At 32.9% G+C, this 21030-nt stretch overlaps 3 protein-coding genes across 4 annotated transcripts in view; 2 read left to right on the top strand and 1 right to left on the bottom strand.

The window, feature by feature from the left end:
* The window catches only part of LOC136980697 (inositol-trisphosphate 3-kinase B-like), a 75804-nt gene extending 72989 nt beyond the window's left edge, over positions 1–2815 (bottom strand). The window contains exon 1 of the mRNA XM_067276880.1: positions 2693–2815. The gene's annotated coding sequence lies outside the window, so the exon portion shown is untranslated. The remainder of the gene's footprint in view (positions 1–2692) is intronic.
* A 4936-nt stretch (positions 2816–7751) lies between these two features.
* Positions 7752–9192, top strand: LOC136980605 (cyclin-dependent kinase 2 homolog). Its single transcript, XM_067276746.1, has 3 exons — positions 7752–8774; positions 8837–8923; positions 9002–9192. Exons 1-3 carry the CDS (start codon positions 7787–7789, stop codon positions 9085–9087), a joined length of 1161 nt encoding a protein of 386 aa, XP_067132847.1. The 5' UTR covers positions 7752–7786; the 3' UTR covers positions 9088–9192.
* Positions 9193–12038: 2846 nt separating this feature from the next.
* Positions 12039–21030, top strand: part of Acf (ATP-dependent chromatin assembly factor large subunit) — a 99946-nt gene continuing 90954 nt past the window's right edge. For both annotated transcript variants that reach the window (XM_067276866.1, XM_067276865.1), the window contains exons 1-2: positions 12039–12195; positions 12343–12468. In XM_067276866.1, coding sequence (XP_067132967.1) covers positions 12356–12468 — 113 coding nt within the window. In that variant the 5' untranslated portion in view covers positions 12039–12195; positions 12343–12355. The remainder of the gene's footprint in view (positions 12196–12342; positions 12469–21030) is intronic.

The raw sequence follows: 21030 nt of genomic DNA, 5'->3' as shown, positions 1-21030 counted from the left end.
TTATTGCCACGCACCGTATTAAAGGTGCGCGTAAAACTTAAAAAAGAAAGAATGAAGAAGAAGAAAAAAAAAAGCTTAAATAAGTTAAAGTAAAATTTGTATTGCTAAATTTAATTTAGAAGGTAAGACGACAACAAAATTCAATAACAATATTTTTATCGCAAAAATTGATTAATAGTAAATAAAAAATTTCATTGTCGAAAATTTCTGGCTTTTTCTTCTTACTCGATATGTAACTTTACTTAGAATTTCGACTTTTCTAATAAACGATATTCCATTACTTCCTTTTTAAAAATCACAGGTTGTAAATTCTGGCAATAATAATTATCTAACGTAAAAACGTTTTTCCCTTCATCCACAATAGAAGGAAAAGTAGCAAAGATGATTTTTTTTTTCACAATTTTAAAAGCATTATCTTTATGTTTTATTTTATTTTATTTTTTCCTATTATTCCAAGTGTAAAAATTAGTCATTTTCTTTAATAAAAAAACGGTGTTTTTTATTCTTTGTATACTTAAAAGTTATTGTTATAAATTCAATAATGGATTTATTTTTTAAAAAAATAATAAAATTGTAAGATACGAATTTATATTAAAACTTAGTTTACGAATTTACGTGATATTTAGAAAATAAAAATATCGAGTTTGTTCTAGTTTTATTCAAAAGAAATTCGTGTTAAAATCATTCTGGATATGCTAGAACTGAAAATAAATATAGTGTTCATCTGCAAATGTTTATCTTCTAACAAATCGTGCATCAACGAAAATAAACTACCATCTGCTATATAATAGTGATGGACAAATTCGACAACACCCTTTGTATTTCAATACTATACATTTGTACAGCCGCTTTTTTTTATCTAATAACATAAAAATATTCCCTTATTATCAGTCTATACCTTACGCTTGTACTTAATGATAATCTATTTTTTTAATTTTCATCTTATTTAATATCAAAATGTCATTTGTACTGAAATAAACTAAAGAAAATTATTGTTTATTCACATAATCTCTTTTTATTTTTTAATTAATTATAATGTTAATAATGAAATTAATTCAGTTTAAGCATTTTAAATGTGATTTATTAAATAAATAGGAAACATTGATATAAAACAAAAAAATAAAGTATGCTAGAAATCTTGTTAGATAATTTCAAAGTCTTTTAAATAAAAAAGTCACCGTATATTAACACCAATAAAATTTTAATTATTCGGTAGAAAAATTCGAGAGAAATTTAAAATGTAAATTATATTACCGTATTTGAGTCAAGTCGTTAAATTAGTTTTACATTAAACATTAAAATTTCTAATAATTCGGTTCTTTATGCATTAATTTGATAATTTATTAAAATATTATTTACTTCGAAGAAATATTTTAAACAACTAACCCAATATAAACTTGCGTGTAAAAACAGTTTACTTACCAAAGTAAAATGTCACCAGAAAGAATAGCAAAATTATCGAAGATCGAAACCTACATAATATAACTAATAATGTTTTCGGGAAAATTAAGTAGGTTAGAGTGCTATTCTCTACTTTTATGTCCCAAATGACCTTTCATTTGGAAAAACTAAAGAAGTGTTTCAATTGTTGACAGAAATCTTCTATCACATCACTGTTTTTCGTTCGAGGAATCGACTCATTTAACTTTTTTATATTCTAAATCTATAAATTTTCGATAGTATACATTAATATAAAAAAAAAAAAAAAAAAAAAAAAACATTTAGAAAACATTTTAAGCATTTTAGACAGTAAAAAATATTGAATATCATTATTTCAATTAGATTTCTCGAAATTTCTTGGTTTTTGTTTTTTAAGTATAGAAATAAATTATAGAAAGTTTTAATTAGTCTTCGATGAGTTCTCTCATTACCAGGAAATTTAATTATTTAAATCGATCTATTTATAGAACTTAAACGAAAACAAAGTTCGTTCTTTGTTTTTCTATTTGTATAAATAAGCTTTTACCGCTTGACAACTATGTACCGTGTATATATTTACTAAACATTGATTCAAGTATTTTCATTATTTAGTTAACGATTTAACTATCCAGTTTATATACAGTTGACATTTTAAACAGGGATTCTGATAAACAAATAATTCGATTAACGTTTAGATTCTAGTATAGTTTTCCTCGACTTTTTCATCGACATCGAAATTCAGAAAAGACCGAAAAATTCATATTGCGAAACTTACAGAAGAAAGCGAGTCTACGTAAATCTAAGGTCGATCGTGAAGTAACTTGAGGAAACAGATCAGAAAAACTTTATGCTCTATAAATAAATTATATTTTCAAAACCGTTTTTAATAGTGAAATAAACGTTAATATTTTAAATAAACGCTTGAATAAATTGTGGATTATTATTTCTTCGAAACAGGATTTACGTATAAAGACATTAACTCGCATAATTCAATTACATCGATTAACGTGTAGAAAAAATATTAAAAACGAGAAACTTCATATAATAACGTTTCTCGTGTATTTTTTATTATTTTTTTTTTCGAGCAAAATAAACTCTTATTCTATTTACTTGACGATAGTTTAATAACGACGATTATATAAAGCAATAAAATTAAAAGAGCGACCTATATCTATCACTTAATGCTATTAAATGCAATTGTTTTAAAATCACTTTTCGTCTAATTAAAGTTGAATTATGAGTTATAATAACTAAAATCCAGAAAGATATTTACCTTCTTTCATTCGACGTATTACGTGTTTATTAAACATTCCAATATTATAATAAATAATTGATAAAGAGTGGAAGCCATTAGCTATTTTAACTTCTCTATCGAAACGATCTTACTTCCCTTCTGATTTACCGGTCGTATATCCTTCGATATTTAACATCCCGTTTGCTGGCTAATGCCATCTGGTTTCTGAAATGCCAACTAAATTAATGGTTTTAACGTAAAATTTCTACCGTGATTCGACAAATCGATTGGCACTTGTTATTTCAATAAAGAACTACTTCCAAATTATAGTAAAATCCAAGTAACTAAAATACTGTTTCAGCATATTTTTCTATAAATTTAAAAATTTTAATGAATATAATTAACTAATTAAACTTAGGATAATATGCATTTATGAAATAAGAATTAAATCTTAGATTTTTGAGTCGAGTCTTAATCGGAGACTTTACTACTTTATATTTTCTAGCTACGAGTAACTCTACCTTTTCCTTTTAACGTAAAAACTAACTAATAAATTTTATTACAACAGGAAATTTTATCCGTCGTAAAATATATTTCTGTATTTAAAATGTATATAATATATATATATATATATATATATATATATATTCGCATATACTAATTTCATGCCAAACTCTTAAATTCGATAAATTTTACAGTGAAAAGAGCAAAATTAATGTCTGAAGTTCTAGTCCACACTCATTGAAAAGTATCGAAATGCTCTATAAATCTTAAAACGCTTGAGTAACCATTACAATCCTACTTTCAAACTGAAACACTAAAGATAAAAAAGACGCACTTACTCGCGATATTCAGAGTTTACTATACTCAATTTAACGACCATCGTCTTACATTATTTGTACCTTTTAAATATGTAATTGCTTTTCATATCTGAGTCCAATAAAACCTGTTTATTATTAAACATAAGATTAAAGTAGATTTTTATAAACCTTTCTTAGAATAGTGCTCCTTTATGCGGACTCTAAAAATGCCACCGACATGGCCCTCGTTTAAACGAATTGCACCATTGTCCGGTTAACGGATTGCACCACTGTTAAAGGAAATGTCCCGATAATGTAAAACATAGGGGAGAAAATCGGGAACATGTGAAAAGGTTTTCTTAAGCGAACTGCTCCCTTATCCGATGTTCTGTTAAGTAACTCGATTACACTAATGTTTGTATTTGTAATGTAAAATTTATAAGAAAATCATTATCCAAAAATGACAGAAAAAGCTTTCGAAAGGTGCCTTCTATCTTACGCTACATTTTATATTGGTTAATACTGGTAAAATATTTTAAATCCTTATTAATATTTTCTTCTCAAAAAACTACAAAGATTTAACGATTATATCAAAGGATAAAATATACAATGTAAAGCATGTTTATGAAGTGTTTTTAAGCATTTTGATATGTGATGCGAAATGAGACTCTGTCCAATGTATATTGTAAACTCATACCTAACTGATTATTTTTGCATTAAATCTCTCATCGATGACTACTTGTAGCTATCACTCTGAAGACCGGATTTTACAACATTTTCAATAATATTGTGCCAACTAAAAGCTACTGTATTTCAATAAACTATTTTTTTCTGGAGTTGATAAGGCAGTAAATGGAGTAGGAATTGCAGTGGATAGAGGATTAGGAATAGTGTTGTAGCGGCAAATGATATTGATGACAGACTCATGTTGCTAAAGATTTCTGCTAAGTCAAAGATCTTGTACAGATCTATATGCCAACTAGCTGACATGACGACAAAGAGATAGAAGAAATGTATAAAAAAATAGATAAAATAATAGTGAGGGAAAACAAAAAATAGCTGTATATTGCTCTTAAGAGATTGGAATGCGATGATTGTGGGAGATGAAAGAGAAGACAAAACAGTGGAAACTATGGAATCGGAGCAAGGAAAGCAAGAGACGGTAGACTTGTAAATTTTTTGTAGAGAAAATAATCTAAAAATTGCAAATACCTGGTTTAAAAACCATAAAAAAAATTACACTTGGAAAGCTCCTGGTGATACGGAGATATCAAATAGACTATATATTAATAAACAATAGCTACAAGGTTGCTGTTAATTGTTCATTTGCTTATCCTGAAGCAGACGTAGACTTTGATCATGACTAAACTATAGATAAAACTAAAAGGATCAAAGGAAGAAAGAGATATGATAAATGGGATTTGAAAAAACTAAAAAAAAAAAAAAAAAAAAAAATGGAAAAAGGACAGTTTGGAAAATTGTGATAAGTCGATAAAAGAACTCGGTAAGAATAATCAATATTTAAATGATCCCGAACAAAAATGGGTTAAAATAAAGGAAATGATAGAGGAAACTCTGCTAAAAACACTATAGGAATAAGTAGATTAAGAAAAGCTGAGAAATCTTGGATAACAGAAGAGATGTTAAACAAAATGGTAAAAAGAAGAAGACGAAAAAGCATAAATAGTGAAGAAGATCAGAAAACCTATAGAAAAATCAATCTCAGAAGAGAAACAGATTCTGCAAGAAAACTATGGTTGGATGAGGAGTGCAGAAAGATAAAAGAGTTACAGTAAGCAGAAGACGTGTTGGGTTTAATAGAATTACAATCATTAATTGGGAAAAGGAAAAGGTATGAATAGAATAGCTAATAAGAATGGGAAGATGCTAATCAATAAAAAAGATATCTTAAAGCGGTAGAAGAATTACCTAAAAGTCTTCTATAAAAAAGAACTGATATAAATAATTATGTGCTTGAAAAAAGAGGAAATTGAGGAAGACGAACTGAATGATGGAATAATGAAAGAGGAAGTTACAAAGCCATTGAAGAGATAAAATCTGGCAAAGGCCCTGTTTTTGATCATTTGTTTACGAATTACAAGCTTTAGTGTCCCAGACATTACATATAAATCATCTTGTATATAGTGATACCTCGTACTTCGAACGCTTCAGAGTTCGAACGCCAAATTCGATAAAAATTCGCTTCAAAGTTCGAAATGCGTATGCAGTGAAAAATGCTCTCGAAGCATAAAATAAGCTTCTGAACCAAAAATATAATCTCAAATTAACAATAATGTGTTAAAATTTACAACTGTTATAATTAAATCACACATCTATGTTAAGTAAAGAAACTTAAAAATACGCAAAAACTTTCTGCTCAACCCAATATAACTTTTACTTATTAACCGTAGTAACCGAGAAGAGTATGAAAGCAACAAAGCCTAACTAGTAAGAGGAAGACTTGAAAAAGGCAAAGATAAAAAAAAAAAACTATCTCAAAGCATGAAAATGGTAGTGTGGCAGATCTGACGGCCATGTTTAAGACTAGAAGATGACACTGTGTGAGCAGTAAATGTAATTTTTATTGTATTAAACAGGATTTGCATATTTTATTTATTGTTTTCGTGTTCTTGGTTATTATTCTTACTTGATAAACAGAAAGATATATGCCCCTGCAAAATTAAGGAACTAAGAATATATTAAGCGTATATGAAACAGGCTGCTCCAACCTAGGATGCGACTCTTTAGTATATTCAAGAAAAGAACGTCTACGAGAAGACTTCAAAATTCCACAAGCATTTAGGGGAAGAAAGCTAAATACCACTATTGGAAATTGATCTTCATTTGCTCTGGTTCCACGATGGAAATGGATTTGCAAATTTGCAAAAAGTAGTGACATAAGACTAAAATTCCATACTGAAAATACTTTTTAATGATTGAAAATAAACTTTACTGACTTGAAAACAATAGGAACATAGAAGTTATTTATTAATACAAACAGTTATGTAATTTTATCCTTACAAACGTGAGATTGCTGCATAGTTATATATTAAAATTGTAAATAATGTTTCAATGATCTCACAAACATAGTAATACAGTAATAGCTCTGTTTTCGTCGATTTTTTCGCGAAAAATTTGCCTCGGATTTCGTCGGCGTGCTCACGTGACTTCCTGCTAATTTTGCGAAAACATAGGGCAAGTGACCCACGTGTTTTCCTGTTCTTAGTGGCGTTGTTTCTCGTGTGAGCATTACCCCGCGTGTCTAGCCAAACAATTCCATTGCTTTCCTTTTCTTTTAGCACCTTTTCTCCATCATGAAACCAAAGAGTTTCCAGAGCCAGCAGCCCTTCGAATGGCATGTTAAATGCTATGTTAAATGTTCATTTATTCTTTACATTAGTTTTTTATATTAATTTTACATTAATTTCTTATTGTTTTTAGTATTAAACACAATATTTATTCTCTATAAAATGTGTTTTTCGGTATGTATTTTAGAGTGTCTAGAATGAATTAATTGGATTTACATTGATTCATATGGAAATAATTGCCTCGGTTTTCGTCGGTTTCGGATTTCGCCGATTGTTTTCGGACGGATTATCGACGAAAACTGAGGTAGCGCTGTATTTATAAATATCGGTAACAATAAACTGTATTGAAATTAAAGTATGTTTAAGTTATTACTAATGATTAAAAAGTATCGGAAATGGTTCATTTAAACTGTGCATGCGCCCAGTTTAAACGTTCTATTTTTTTTTTTTTTTTTTTTTTTTTTTTTCATTTGGTAAATGGAGCAGCAGCGCTCTGTTATTACTAACTTCGCACTTGAAGCCTGATCTGGCTTCCACCGAGCATAACAAACGGGCTGGCCTTGTAGAGCTTTCCGGGTTTATTTTACTGTCTAATATGTGAATAGGAACCAGTTTCTCGTAGAAAATCTTTCCGGTAGGCAGCTAACTACGCGACCAAGCCGCAAGTTTTTGATCAGACGTAAACACGGACCAGTTTAGCCATTAGGCCATCGGGTGTGTAGGAATTGGGATATCGGAATATCATATATATAAACATTCATTTGTTTATTTATTTTAGAATATTTTAGAATATTTTATATTTTAGAATATTTATTTTAGAATATTATATATAGAATATTTATTTTATTTTTTTTTTATTTATTTTAGTTTATTTGTTTATTTATTTTATTTTATTTATTTTAGAACAGTTTAATTAACTATCATTGAATGTATTTAATATACATATATACATATTTTAAATTAATTGTTCAAATATAATTGTCACTCTTTATTACGGTTTACATTATTGTTTTCTTTTTTTAAACATGGGATCTGCCGAAGACAATATTCTTTATAAATCGACAATAAACACACTTTATAAAAAGTTTAAATTGAAATGTGAATTCATTTGTGACGAAGGACAACATACCGTATTCGTCGTTTTCGACCCGGATCGCAAACGCAAAATGAGAGTAAAGATTTCATCATCTACAAGTGTTAAGCGAGCAGAAGAAATAGTCGAATGGCCGAATCTTTTTCATCCAAATATCCTCCCTCTTTACAACATCTTTCGATATGATCAGAGAATTCGAATATTTCTTATGCCTTACACTGAAAGCACCATGGCTGAGCAGTTGCATCCAGAGAGAACCAGAAATCTATTCGGCGGATTTTTAACAGTAAAAAAGTGGCTCTACCAAATTTTATCTGCTTTGGATTATCTTCACGTTCGGAACCTTCACCATCTAAATTTAAATTTAGAGAATCAATTGATAACTGACCATGGCAATATTCGGCTATCCGATTTCGAACATTTGAATAGTAAGAACAAAATTATTAAAATAGATGAAGTGGGAATGAAAACAGTATATAGACCTCCAGAACTATGCTGGTATGAAGAAAACCAAATTGGAAAAAAGGAATTTGTAGCGTCTCACCTTGATTTATGGGCTTATGGAATTATATCGCTACAAGCCATAACGGCTCAAAAATTAAATCTAGATCCGATCCGATGGCAGTGTAATTCTCATTTATCCAATTGGAGATTGTGGAAGATCGAAGTTGGTGATACTCTAAACTTGATCACAAGAAAACCCACTTACTTCCAATATATTCTACAAAGTTCTTATCCAACTACAATATTTACTAAACGAGATATTCGAAATTGCTATTCCTTTCTATATTCGTTTTTGAGAGAAGATCCAGAAAACAGAATACCTGTCAAATATGCCATCAAGCATAATTTTTTGAGTCCTTACAATAGAGAACGATTCTCGAAGCCAATCTGCGAACTCACACTAGAAGATAAATTAGGTAGGATAGACAACACTAAATTTTACCTTAGAAAATATTAAAATAAACACTTTACTTTATAGGAAAAACAGCGTCTTTATCATGTCTACAGATTACTTATCCAATTATTGAGAATGAGGGCAAAAAGAATATAGAAATACCAGGAAAAGGTAAATGCCAAATTTATTTATATTGATTTTATTCGTTTCATTTCATTCATGCAATTACAAAGTTTATATTTATTGCAGTTAAAACAAAGAAGATAAAAAGAGTTGAATCTTGTCCAAATTCTCTAGAATATTTCGCAAAACCGAATAAAAATATAAGCATTTGAAAAAGTATTTTTCTATTACTTAAGGGCGATGAAAATGATCGACGAAGTTATAAATTACTTTAATCGTCATACAATAAATTCAAATAAATAAAATTGATTTCAGTTGAATGTTTTAAAGCCCATAATTAATCTTATTTTTATAAGAATGCTTTATACTTAATACCTGCTTAATGGCATAAAATGCAGGCATTTGACATCTGGGAAATTTTCTGTGGCAATTTGGGTAAAAGTTTCAAACAAGTAAACGCTTCATCACTTTCAGAACTTCGTGTTATTTATAAAATCTGCAATTAATGCACTACAAGGAATGATTCTTTGTACTTGAGAGTCAATTATGTTTATTCAACTGTGTTATCACATACAGTACTACTGTTCCTATTCTCACTTCCATCACTGCTCATCGTAACTTCACCCGGGTTTCACCGAAGGTTGTTTCACTGATGAATTTTGGAACACCCGGATACTGATAGCCGATTTTATTTTCTAAACTCGTCTACACTGAATGGTTACATGACATTTTTTGATACTTATTTCCTTACATATATATAGACATAGATATAGATCATTGAAATTTTGTTATCGCTTCACTTCAATGATTGGCTGCAATTTCAAAAAATTGTTGATATATAAATTCCCATTGTCGTTCGTCTGTTGGCTGACCGTCCGTCCGTCTTTAATCTTGAGAACGGAGTTATATACATGAAAGTTGAAACCAGAAATAGAAAACTTAGGGGCAGGAGACCCATATTAACTATATACAAATTTCTGATATTGACCGAAAGTAATGTTATTTCATTCAAAAATTTTCTCCTGAACGGAGTTAGATAGATGTATGTCACGACTCTGTTGCTAACAGGAAAAGTATGTCGTAAAAAAATTTAAGAACCTTTTCTGTGGTCGAAAGCGAATGAGAGAAGCAAAAACCGATTTTTATTCGCCAAGCGAAATTGAATTTTGCAAGCGAGAAAAAACGTTATCTCGACAAACAAAATGGCCACATCCGATATTCCGTGGTTAACCAAGTTTGTTTATTTATTGAGAAAGAAAGATACGTCAAAAAGAAAACGATGTTGGATGAGAGGAATATTAAAAATCCGTGAATTACACAATTGTACGAGAAAGTTTCTGTAGCCATCTTGAAAACAACAAAAACCACGTGACAACTAACAGGAATACGATTGGTAGCGAAATTTTTTCGTTAGCGAAAAAGCTCGACAGTTCCGAACTTCGAAGCGATTCGCGAAATGGTAAAATTCGCCGGAAACGACGTCATGTCTGACGCTCTGTTTTCCGCTTTCGCCAGCGAATCGCGCTCGGTGTGAATTAACCTTAACTTTCTAACTCAGCATACCGTTCAAGGATTTTTAGAACACTTCTTAGCTTCGCCCTCTTAGTCACTTGACTTTTTTACTTAGCATTCAGCATTACTAAACATGCTTCCGTTCTCACTTGATACTCGAGCAGACAGACTGCAGATAGAGGAATATTTTAAAGTATATCTTTTCGAGGGTCATCCTGAATATGTGTACAAAGTTTTATACAAATCAGTTCGTATATCGAACTGATTTGTAATTCGTTCTCAAGTAATACTCGAACAAACAGACTGACGTGAATTCAATTATATACACGTAAAATAATTATAGAAATATATGTGGGCCGGATGGCCGAGCGACTAAGGTATCACGGCTCTGGTGGATTCGAGAACAAAACCGGACGGGTTGACCTTTTTTTTTTTTTTTTTTTTAACTCTTTCCGCCCTGTGGGCACTAAGAGGGCCTCTTTTAGTAGGCCCATTATGGGTTCGGCCAGGCCCACAATGGGGCGACCGGGTGGTGAGGGACGGGGCCCGACATATCCGAACGGACCACCCCCCGAAAAATTCCTGAGGATTATTCGACCCGTTCGGATTCGATCCCGGGTCCCCCAGAGCGGTAGGCTGCCACCTTTGCCGCTCGGCCATCCGGCCGTTGGACGGGTTGACCTAGGAACCCTAGAAATTTTTCAGGGTTGAGAGGTCCCCGTCCCTCAACACTCGAATATCCTGTTGTGAGCTTAGCCAAACCAAGATTGGTTTAGTTAAAAATCCATCTTATTGTTCACAGGACAGAATCAAAAATTGATTAAAAAATTTATTATATTAATATTGAAAAATATGATAATGTAATTAAAATATTTCAACAAAATATTTCAAGACTAACGACCAACATCTCTAAACATGTAATTGTCGACAATTTATTTTCCTTTAAAGTAAGATATTTAATATACGTTAATATACTTAAAAAAAAAAAAAAAAAAACTCTTTTCGTTCTGTGGGAACTAATAGGACCTCTATTAGCAAGCCCATTATTGGTTCAGACCAGGCCACAATGGGGTGGCCGACATATCCGGACGGACAACCCCTCGAAAAATTTCTGGGGATTTATCAATCCGGATCCCCTAGAGCGGCAGGTTGTCACTTTGACTGCTCGGCCATCCGGCAGTCTACGTTAATATACTTTTTTTTTTTTTTTTGTAACTCTTTCCGCCCAGTGGGCACTAAGAGGGCCTCTTATAGCAAGCGCATTATGGGTTCGGTCAGGCCCACAATGGGGCGGCCGGGTGGTGAGGGATGGGGACCGACATATCCGGACGGACCACCCCCCGAAAAATTCCTGGGGATTTTTCGACCCGTCCGGATTCGATCCCGGGTCTCCCAGAGCGGCAGGCTGCTAACCTTGACCGCTCGGCCATCCGGCCCCTACGTTAATATACTCTTACTTTAAAGTAATACGATAAAAATTGTCTTGTATAATTTAAATTTTATTGAATTAATAACATGTATCGTATTTAAAATAATATTTAAATTTTTAAAGAATTATTTTTAAATTCTCAAAATTGTGAATTTACGTATAACGGAAATAGTAATGAAACAACGCCAGAGTCCTCTGATAAAAATGACTGTTTCCTGTCACGTGAAACACATAGAGCCAATCGAAATACTCAATTACTAAGTTGCCTAATTGCTCCTCCTACAATACTCAGTCCTGCCTTGAGCGGGTGAATCGACACTGTAAATCGTGTAAATTTGTAAAAGTTATAGAAAATATTTAATTTCTTAAGAGATAAAGTGTATGTTATTCAGTCAATGCTCGATTATTAAAAATTAAACCATTGTAAAATATATTTTCCACAATATCCGAAATCGGAAATAATAAGTTAACCCTAAGATTAGGCTTAGGTGATGTGTATTGAAATTATAATTTTAAACTGTTTTAGAATCTTATGAAGAATGCCATTACTTGGGAAACATTTGTTTGTCAGGAAAGATCCGCCAAATGATCTTGATCCTAATGAAGAATTGTTCTATTGCAAATTGACACACGAAGTATTCAGGAGTTATGAGTAAGTTATGCTTTTATTAGTTTTTTAAATCGTGTGTGTGTGACGTCAAAGGTTCAAAAAAGTTTAGTAGCCTACAGTATAACTGAAAACCACAGATAATTTCTTTGTGGAGGATTTCATTGTTACTCTTTTCATTAAACACTGTCTTTTTCTTTTTCATTTGTGTTCATATTTAAGAAAATTCTACAAAAATACATTTTCAGAAAATTATAAGTTTTGTATAATGGATAAATTTCCATGCCATTATTTCATTTATAAATAGGTTAATCTGATTTTGGAATTCTATGGTTTTAATGCTTTAAAAGAAAAAAAAAATGAATGCAATTCCAGTTTTTAATTAATGTCTGCTGAACTTCTATTATTTAGGAAGGCTATAAATCAATTTTCCTTAGTGATCGTGAAAACAAATAAAATTTGAAATTTTATTAACATATTTGATTTATAATGTATTAGATTGATGTAAGCTTATGTAAAAATTGGTATTACAACAAGATTTAGATTAAAATAATGCAGAATAGTTTTTATTCTAGGGTGAAAATATGCATTTATAACTCCTAAAATACCTAATTTTGATTAAATCAAATCTAAGTTGAAATAATAACCGAATTTTCTAGATTATAATGTGCTCTTTATCAGAAATAAATCCAGTAATTTTAAAAATTATTTTTTATTTAGTAAAAAGTGCTAATTTGGAATGATAAATTAATAATAATGGTGTGCTTAAATTCAAATTTCAATTGTTTGAACAATTTATTTCCTGGAAAAATTATAATAGTTCACTTTTAGAGATAAGTTACTGATCATTTCATATACAGATTTTATTAGCAATAAAATTTGAGATTTTCTCTTGTACTACCTTACTGAATAGCATATTTTTATTAACAAATTTAGTATGTTCAGAATTGTATTTCTCAGTTTTAAGATACATGTATCTTTACATGTTAAAATATTTGAATTAGAATGCCTGTATTTCCTGTAATTGCCCACTAGGTGATTTTTTTGTTTTTTTCATTTTTGATGGGTGATTATTGGAATAAAACGAATATTGATGTTGTAAGAAGGAAAAAAGCACGATTCCAACAGAGTTAAAAACTAATAGAGGAAAACTAGTTAATTCAGGGTATCATGACAAATACATGAAAAATAATTTGAATAAAGTGCCTGAATTACCTCTATTAAGAAAGATAAGAAAGATAATTTATAAACTTTCTGATATCAGTAATATCAAACTTTGATACTATTAACAAATATTCACTTTTTCTGACTGACTTGGCTATTTGAAAATATTGTATTGATGGTCAATTATTTAATAATAATGAACATTACTAATATACTGTTATTTAGGACAACCATGGCAGTTTACTTCACAATACAAGTTAGAGGGGTAACTAGGACGTCGTGTGACTTTGTCATATCACAATAGAATTGAGGTGGAGCAGAAAGGAAAGAAGTGATCCTTGCACTTGTTAGACACTGAAAAGGCAAACTTTGCACTTGCTGCTAGAAAGAGGCATCTTTGCATCCACTGGTCATGAGAAGCAATTCTCACACCTGCCAGTCAAAGGAGAAGTGGTCCTTGTACTGGTCAGTACACAGAGATGATCCTTACACTTACCGACATGGAGAGGCAATCCATGAATAAAGCAATGTCGTCAATGCCCACCAGTGGCTAAGTAGATAAAACCATTGAACACTGGTAGTTGGTTGTGAGTTTGCACCTGGCAAATGGGTTGGAGTATGTGGAGTATTCCAGGTTTTATTCACATTAGTAACACCTAAATAAGGGCCATTTTCCCAAAAAACACCTCCCGAGAGATATTCCCTTTTGGCGGATCACCTGTGTTGTGTTGTCATATACAAATAAAACCAAAACTAAAACATTCTATGCCAATTGCTTTGTTACTATGTTCTGTTCATTTTTGCATCTATTTTCTGTTAGGTGATTGCAATGATGTTTTTTTATTTGGGTCCTAAATTTTTTTAGGCATACTCAAGGAGTGCAGATGTCACTTTGACCCCACTTTATATTGAAGATGAAATCATAGACCCCTATTTTCTACATTTATTACATTTCTAGATTCTTCATCACAATCAATATAAAATGGCAAGTTTTATTAAAATTGGCCCATCAAATTTTGAGAATGAACTCATTTCTATAAACCACATAGAAGACATTCTAGCAATTTTGGGACGTCGCTTTTTTCACGCACGCTCATGAACAACCTTATATCTCAAAAATGAAGTCATGGACCCCCAATTATTACATTTTTGGATTCCTCATTGAAATTAATGAAAAATGGCAAAGTTTAATCAAATAATTCACCCCAACAACCTTTGAAAAAACCAGTAAAAGTTAATTGAAAACAAACATTTTCGACTATTAACTCGGTCTTCCTCAGGTTCTAACTATTGAGATTCGTTACAAGTTCAAAACTCTTTTAGAATGTATTCAAACTTTCGAATAGAACCGTTGCGCGTTCGTGTTGCCATGGTATCATACGTGCTGTTGACATACACAATAAGACAATGTAATTACATTGCATATATAAATGAAGGGATAGGGATGTAGTACATTACATTAAATAGAGCTATGGGGAACTTCACCTTCGTAACAAAACTTCCAAGTTTGAGAAATGTTACATGCATCTTTAGAATTGATGCAGGTTGTGCGCAGTCCAGCTTTGTATATTTCCAGAGTTTCCAGGGATCGCAGATGGTCCAATCGGTAGGAGAGTTTAATCAATTCCACGTTTTGCAGATCAGCACTTATGCCCGGGGTCGTATGATACCATGGCAACACAAACGTGCAACGGTTCTATTCGAAAGTTTGAATATGTTCTGAAAGAGTTTTGAACTTGTAACGAATCTCAATAGTTAGAACCTGAGGAAGACTGAGTTAACGGTCGAAAACGTTTGTTTTCAATTAACTTTTACTGGTTTTTTTCAAAGGTTGTTGGGGTGAATTATTTGATTACACAAGTACACAAGTAGATGATTAACTTTCAAAGTTTAATCAAAATTGATTAAACATATTTTAAGAATGAACACAATACTGTAAGCCAGAAGAGGCTTTGCTAATGCTCTGTTTCAATTATTAAAACAATTTATTTATATGAGCAATTATTAGAATATGCTTGATTATTATAGGAAATAAGTTATTTACAGTAAAACTTTTCTAATTCAAACATCTAACTCAATTATTTCTTTAACTATAAGAAAATAAAATGCATGATATAGCATAGGGATTTAACATCTCCAACTTGAATTTCCTTAACTCAAATTTTCTCCAAGTTGAAGGTTTTAGTATATTTTGAATAGTGCCATCCAAATTCTGAATTTGTGGTCCATCAGAAAGAACACTTTACGACTCGTTTAACTCAGATTAAGTCCATTTATTTTACACTGTTTACAGCCAGGGGTGGGGAACTTTTTTAGCCATTACACCAAAATATATTTGTGTAAGTCGACATTACCCCTCTCATTTTGAAAAGGAAAAAATTGATACAAATTTAAATTAAACACTATTTATTGAATCATTTTACATTGAAAATGAATTATGAAAATAATAAATAATAGAAACAATACTTACACTCAAAACCAATCACTAGTGGGAAAACTTCCAAAAAAGCAAACATTTTCGATTCCCCTCCTGGGATCTTCGTCAGGCTTAATTAGTTCTTTCCGTTGGAACTGGATTCGAAGGTTTTTTAAAAATTTAGAACGTGTCCTGCTTCCAAAAAATATTTAAAATAGAAGGAATTCACGAGCCGCTTTGAATAATATTTAACCAATGGGGACACGTCGAGTGCACGTCATAATAAAATTATCCCCTAGTTATGATTATACTATTAATTACGTCACGATTTGTCTTCCAATAAGTACTGCCATGTGGTAGAGAGATTCATTTCTTCTTTAAAATTAATGCATCCAGATTGGTGATCGGCCTTAGAAATTTTGATTGCTTCCAATGTTCTTAAATGCTCCTGATGTTGGGTTGTTCGGATAACTTGCGCTTCTTCAAAAATTTTTGAAAAACCTTTGAATGCAGTTCCAACGGAAAGAACTAATTAAGCCTGATGAAGATCCCAGGAGGGGAATCGAAAATGTTTGCTTTTTTGGAAGTTTTCACACTGGTGATTGGTTTTGGGTGTGAGTATTGTTTTTAAACAAACCGGTGTGGTAAGAGAATACATTAATAAATAATAGACAAATCAAATAAAATTATCATTTTGGAATACAATAATTTCATTGAAAACTTTTACTCTAGGTTTTGGGAAATTCCTTATTACCCCAGTTCCCCAACCACTGATTTACAGTATGTATAGCAATACATCTCATTGCTAACAACAACAAACATGCCTTGCTTATTTCTTCTTCTTTGAACAGTCACATTACCTTATATCTAATTTTTAGATCCATTGGCCAACCAATCTGGAGCTGGGTCAGTAGCTTTCCTTTGGGTTTGCCTCAGTTGGCATACCTGTCTCAACTTGTTTAGGATGACTCACACTAACTGACCCCCTCCAGAAAATGGGTTCCAACAAGTGAAAATCTGAAACACCATGTCCCTACTAGATAGTCCTCCTTGACAGTTTTCATTGTCCTAACACTGATTTATGTTACTTTCAACTTCCCTGACTAGAATTTTAATATTGATGGAGAAGTTGATGGAAGGGAAGTTGTAAAGATAGTTGAGATAGGGAGGGTGGGTTCTCCTTGAAGCCCTGCATTGCATTTATTTAACTGGTTCTATTTTGAAAATACAGTATTTACATAGAGTATTACCAATGGCCATTCTGGCTTATGTTGAAGCCCCTGGGTGTTGGTGGCTCCAATTTTCTTCTTCATTTCTTGCTGTATTGTCATTTCTTTCATGTGTCTCCTTCTTCTTGTTGTGTTGTCATCTTGATTGGTGCATTGTCTACTGGTTGATTGGCATGTTGCCTACTGACTAATGGTTTGTGGTTGGCTATACTTTGCTTTAGTCCTTGTACCTAATAGAGATTAGTCCTTGTTAGCGAAGGGCTATACTGTTTATGAACGTGGCCATTGCCATGTACAGTTCCTTTTTGCTGCATAAGTCACTTGAGTTTGGCAGCCAAGATAGTCCCTGCTGAATGCAGTTTGCATAAAGAGGACTATGCTGATAATCATATTTTGGACAATGGAATAGGACATGATGTGCATCCCCCTGTTGACATATCACAGTCACATTGCTCACTGTCCACTTTTTTGAATTGTGCAGATAATGTGGGAAGTCTGCATGCCCAGTTAAACACTTTGTTATTTTATAATTTGGCATGAAGTATGACATGCACTGCCATTGTCTGATAGATGGAATAAAGCTGTGGGTAAGCCTTCCCTTTGATGAGTTTGATCAATCCCTTTGCCATTCTTCCATGATTACCTCCTGTATGTGGTTTTGTATGTGCTACAGAGGGATTCTGCTACATGTTCCTGGCTAATTCATCTGCGTGGTCGTTTCGTTTGTTGTTTGAGTGGCCGGGTACCCAATGAAACTCGATACATCACCTTTCTGCTATTTTTTTTGGCTAACTGCCTTAACATATAATCCCTGTATCAGACATTTTTCCTGTATTTTTTATTGTGTGGAGGACATACCTGCTGTCTGTAAAGCAGAGTATGTTGCTGTTGATTCTTTTGCACATTTTGTGTACAGTATGGAGAGCCTGGAGCATTGCCCATAGCTCTGCCTGATTGTTTGTGCAATGGGCATCCAGTTTATATGATTGTTGGTGAATTGTCTGATGTTTATCATTGTAGATTACCATACCAGCCATGGTGCCCGAGTTATTCTTTGCCCCATCTGTGTAGACTTGCCAGTTATTTGACTCAGTGTTAATTTCCCTTCTCAGATGCACTTCCAGGTTCCCTCTATCTACAGGTTGCCAGTTAGTTCAGTTCTTGCTATGTGCTTATAATGCCATAATGTGCTATGGCATCAACTAAATTCAGAATGTCAGTGGGGATCTTCCCCTTTTGCTCTATGTCTGCTACAGCTTCGAGGGGGGTAGGTTGTTGTAGTCAGTCCTGGTCAAATACCTTTTTCTTGACCAGAACCAACTACAACAATATATTTCCAATATATTCCTTTGATTTTTAGATTAACTGGGGTCACATTGGCCAGAACCAACAGGGCGTCTGTTGGTGTAGTCCTGTAGGTACTACAGATCTGCACCATTGCCTTCTGTTGAATAGAGAGAAGTTTCCTCTTCGTGTGTTCTTTGCTTGCTTTTTCACCCCAGATTTATGCTGCATATAGCAGTGCTCCTTCATATATGATTTTACTGCCTCTACTGTTCAGTCCCCACTGGTTTCTGGCAATGTGACACAGATGGTTAGCCTTCTGTGTAACTTTTTTATGCATCTCCTGTATGTTGGTGGTGGCTGCAACTAAAAGTAGGGTTGAAATACAGGCCTAAGTATCTGAGTTGTGGAACCTTCTTGATTTTATTGTTGTTAATGTAAATGTAGAGAGGCCATTGGAGTTGTTTTCTCATCAAGCTTTAATAACTTGATGATGATTTCTAACTCTTCCATACAGCCTTCCTCATCATCCACAGGCGAGAAGTAGACACTTATAATGTATAGAGGCAGTTCTTGGTTTATCACCACTGTTGTTATTCAGGTTGAGCTAAGTTCAGTTATCATTGCTGTGTCAATATTTGTATTTCAGAGAATGACTCTGCTTTTGGGTTTGTTGTCTTGGCTATTGCTGTACACTTGCCAGTTACTGAGACAGACAATTTCTTAACAGTGTATGGCTCCTAAATTAAGATGATGTTTGCGTTTACATTGTTAGCTGTTTTAACAACTAATGAAGTAGCTGCTTTCCTTCTCTGTGTATTTATCTGCAGTATTCTGATTTTATCAGTTTGTTCTTCCATTTTTGTTGGTTGTTCCGAATTATAATTGATTAGTTTTGCTGAGCTATTCATATGTTGTCTATTTTACAATTAAGTTTTTGTAGCTTTTTAAAATTGGGCAATTATTTGCAAATGCATTGTGCCTTGCATCATGTCCTTTCCCCTTTGGTAGCTTTTTGTTAGCTTTTGTGCAGTTTGTGCACTTTGCTTCTTCTTCTAGATTTGGACATTCTTTGTATTTGTTTTCTGGCACAGTGAGTGCGCCAGATGCCTGAAGCCAATGCATCTGAAGCACTTTGTTATAGGGATGAAATTGTCCACTATCAGAGTGCTTTAATCATAGTGGAGCCTTTTTAGGTTTATCAGTGTGGTCCTAATTGTTGGGGTTATACCCAGGACAGTGTGTTGCTGGTCCTCCCAATTTTTTGGTGATATGGCTGTTTTGAATTCTACTTCTGAGCCATATGCCTCTCTGGACATCTTTTCCTTAACCCTCTGTTTTGGTCATAAACTTTTTTCATTACTTCCTCCCAGTTGTCTTTTCTCAGTGCATTAAAGATAATCACCCTTAGTCTTTGCTTCAAGGGTCTGGTGATTTTCACTTTTCCCTTTATGGCTGAGCTTCAGTTGCTTGCTTTAGTATATTAAAGTCTTGCTCTGTTTGTACCCTTATTTTCAGTGATCTGCTTGGGAGAGATGTTACACTCTTCACTTCTAGGTTGAGACTTGTCGGATTCACTGTCTCTTGCAAGTGCATTCATAACTTCTGCTGGGTGCAGTTGTTTCCCATCTGAAATTGTGTTTGGAGATATTATAAGCTCAGGGTGTTTTCCTGTGCTTTTCTTTCCTGACATCAGTTTAGTAATTAGCTTCATAGATCCACTTCCCTTCTGTGGATCCTGTTTAATAACATCAGTTAAGTGGGTTTTGCTATTGGCCCTGAACTTCTCAGTGCCAGCACCATGCCAGAAAGGTTGTGTGTGGCAGCATGCATGTTCAATGCTGCCTTGCCTTGTAAAGTACTATTTTTAGTATCTTAGGAAACCGACACTAACTGCGGCTGGTAAAACTTCCGTTAACCTAACGGGTACTTTACGCAGATTCGAGATTAGTTTGCCAGGCCTGGGCTTTTACGCGTGCACCGAAAAAAATTAGTAAGAATAACAACAAATATCAAGTCAAAGTAAAAGTTTCAAATATATTTAATTAGTAAATAGAATTTACTATGTACAATTGTCTATAATCCAAAACAAAATTTATTAATGAAAATCAACAAGTCAGCCCGACAATAAACTCAGCTACTTAGCTTAACTTAATCTTAATTCCCCTTTGAAAATTCGACAAATCAAATGCTTAAGAACTATGAACAAAATCTCTTATGAACTAAACATCTATCTGTCACCTCACTATACTAGGAACCTATTTCCTCAATCCTTTCGTTATCGTCAAATCGAATTCCTCTTTAACACCTTGGATCGCCTAATTCTCAATCTGGACTTCGATCAGGAATCACCTCGCTCTGGAAATCACCTTGTCCTTCTTCGGTTAGCGTACTGGTTTTATGCTGTGAGGTGACGTCACAATTCAGCTGGGTTACTCCCCTTATTTACATACTTAGTTTTCTAACATTAAGTTTCTTTCTGGCAGCTTTAATTTTCTGACAAAAGCTTATAAA

This window comes from Centruroides vittatus, unplaced genomic scaffold (genome assembly GCF_030686945.1).
Source record: "Centruroides vittatus isolate TY-2023 unplaced genomic scaffold, ASM3068694v2 contig_717, whole genome shotgun sequence".
Taxonomy (NCBI): domain Eukaryota; kingdom Metazoa; phylum Arthropoda; class Arachnida; order Scorpiones; family Buthidae; genus Centruroides; species Centruroides vittatus.
This window is presented reverse-complemented; position numbering and strand designations above follow the sequence as displayed.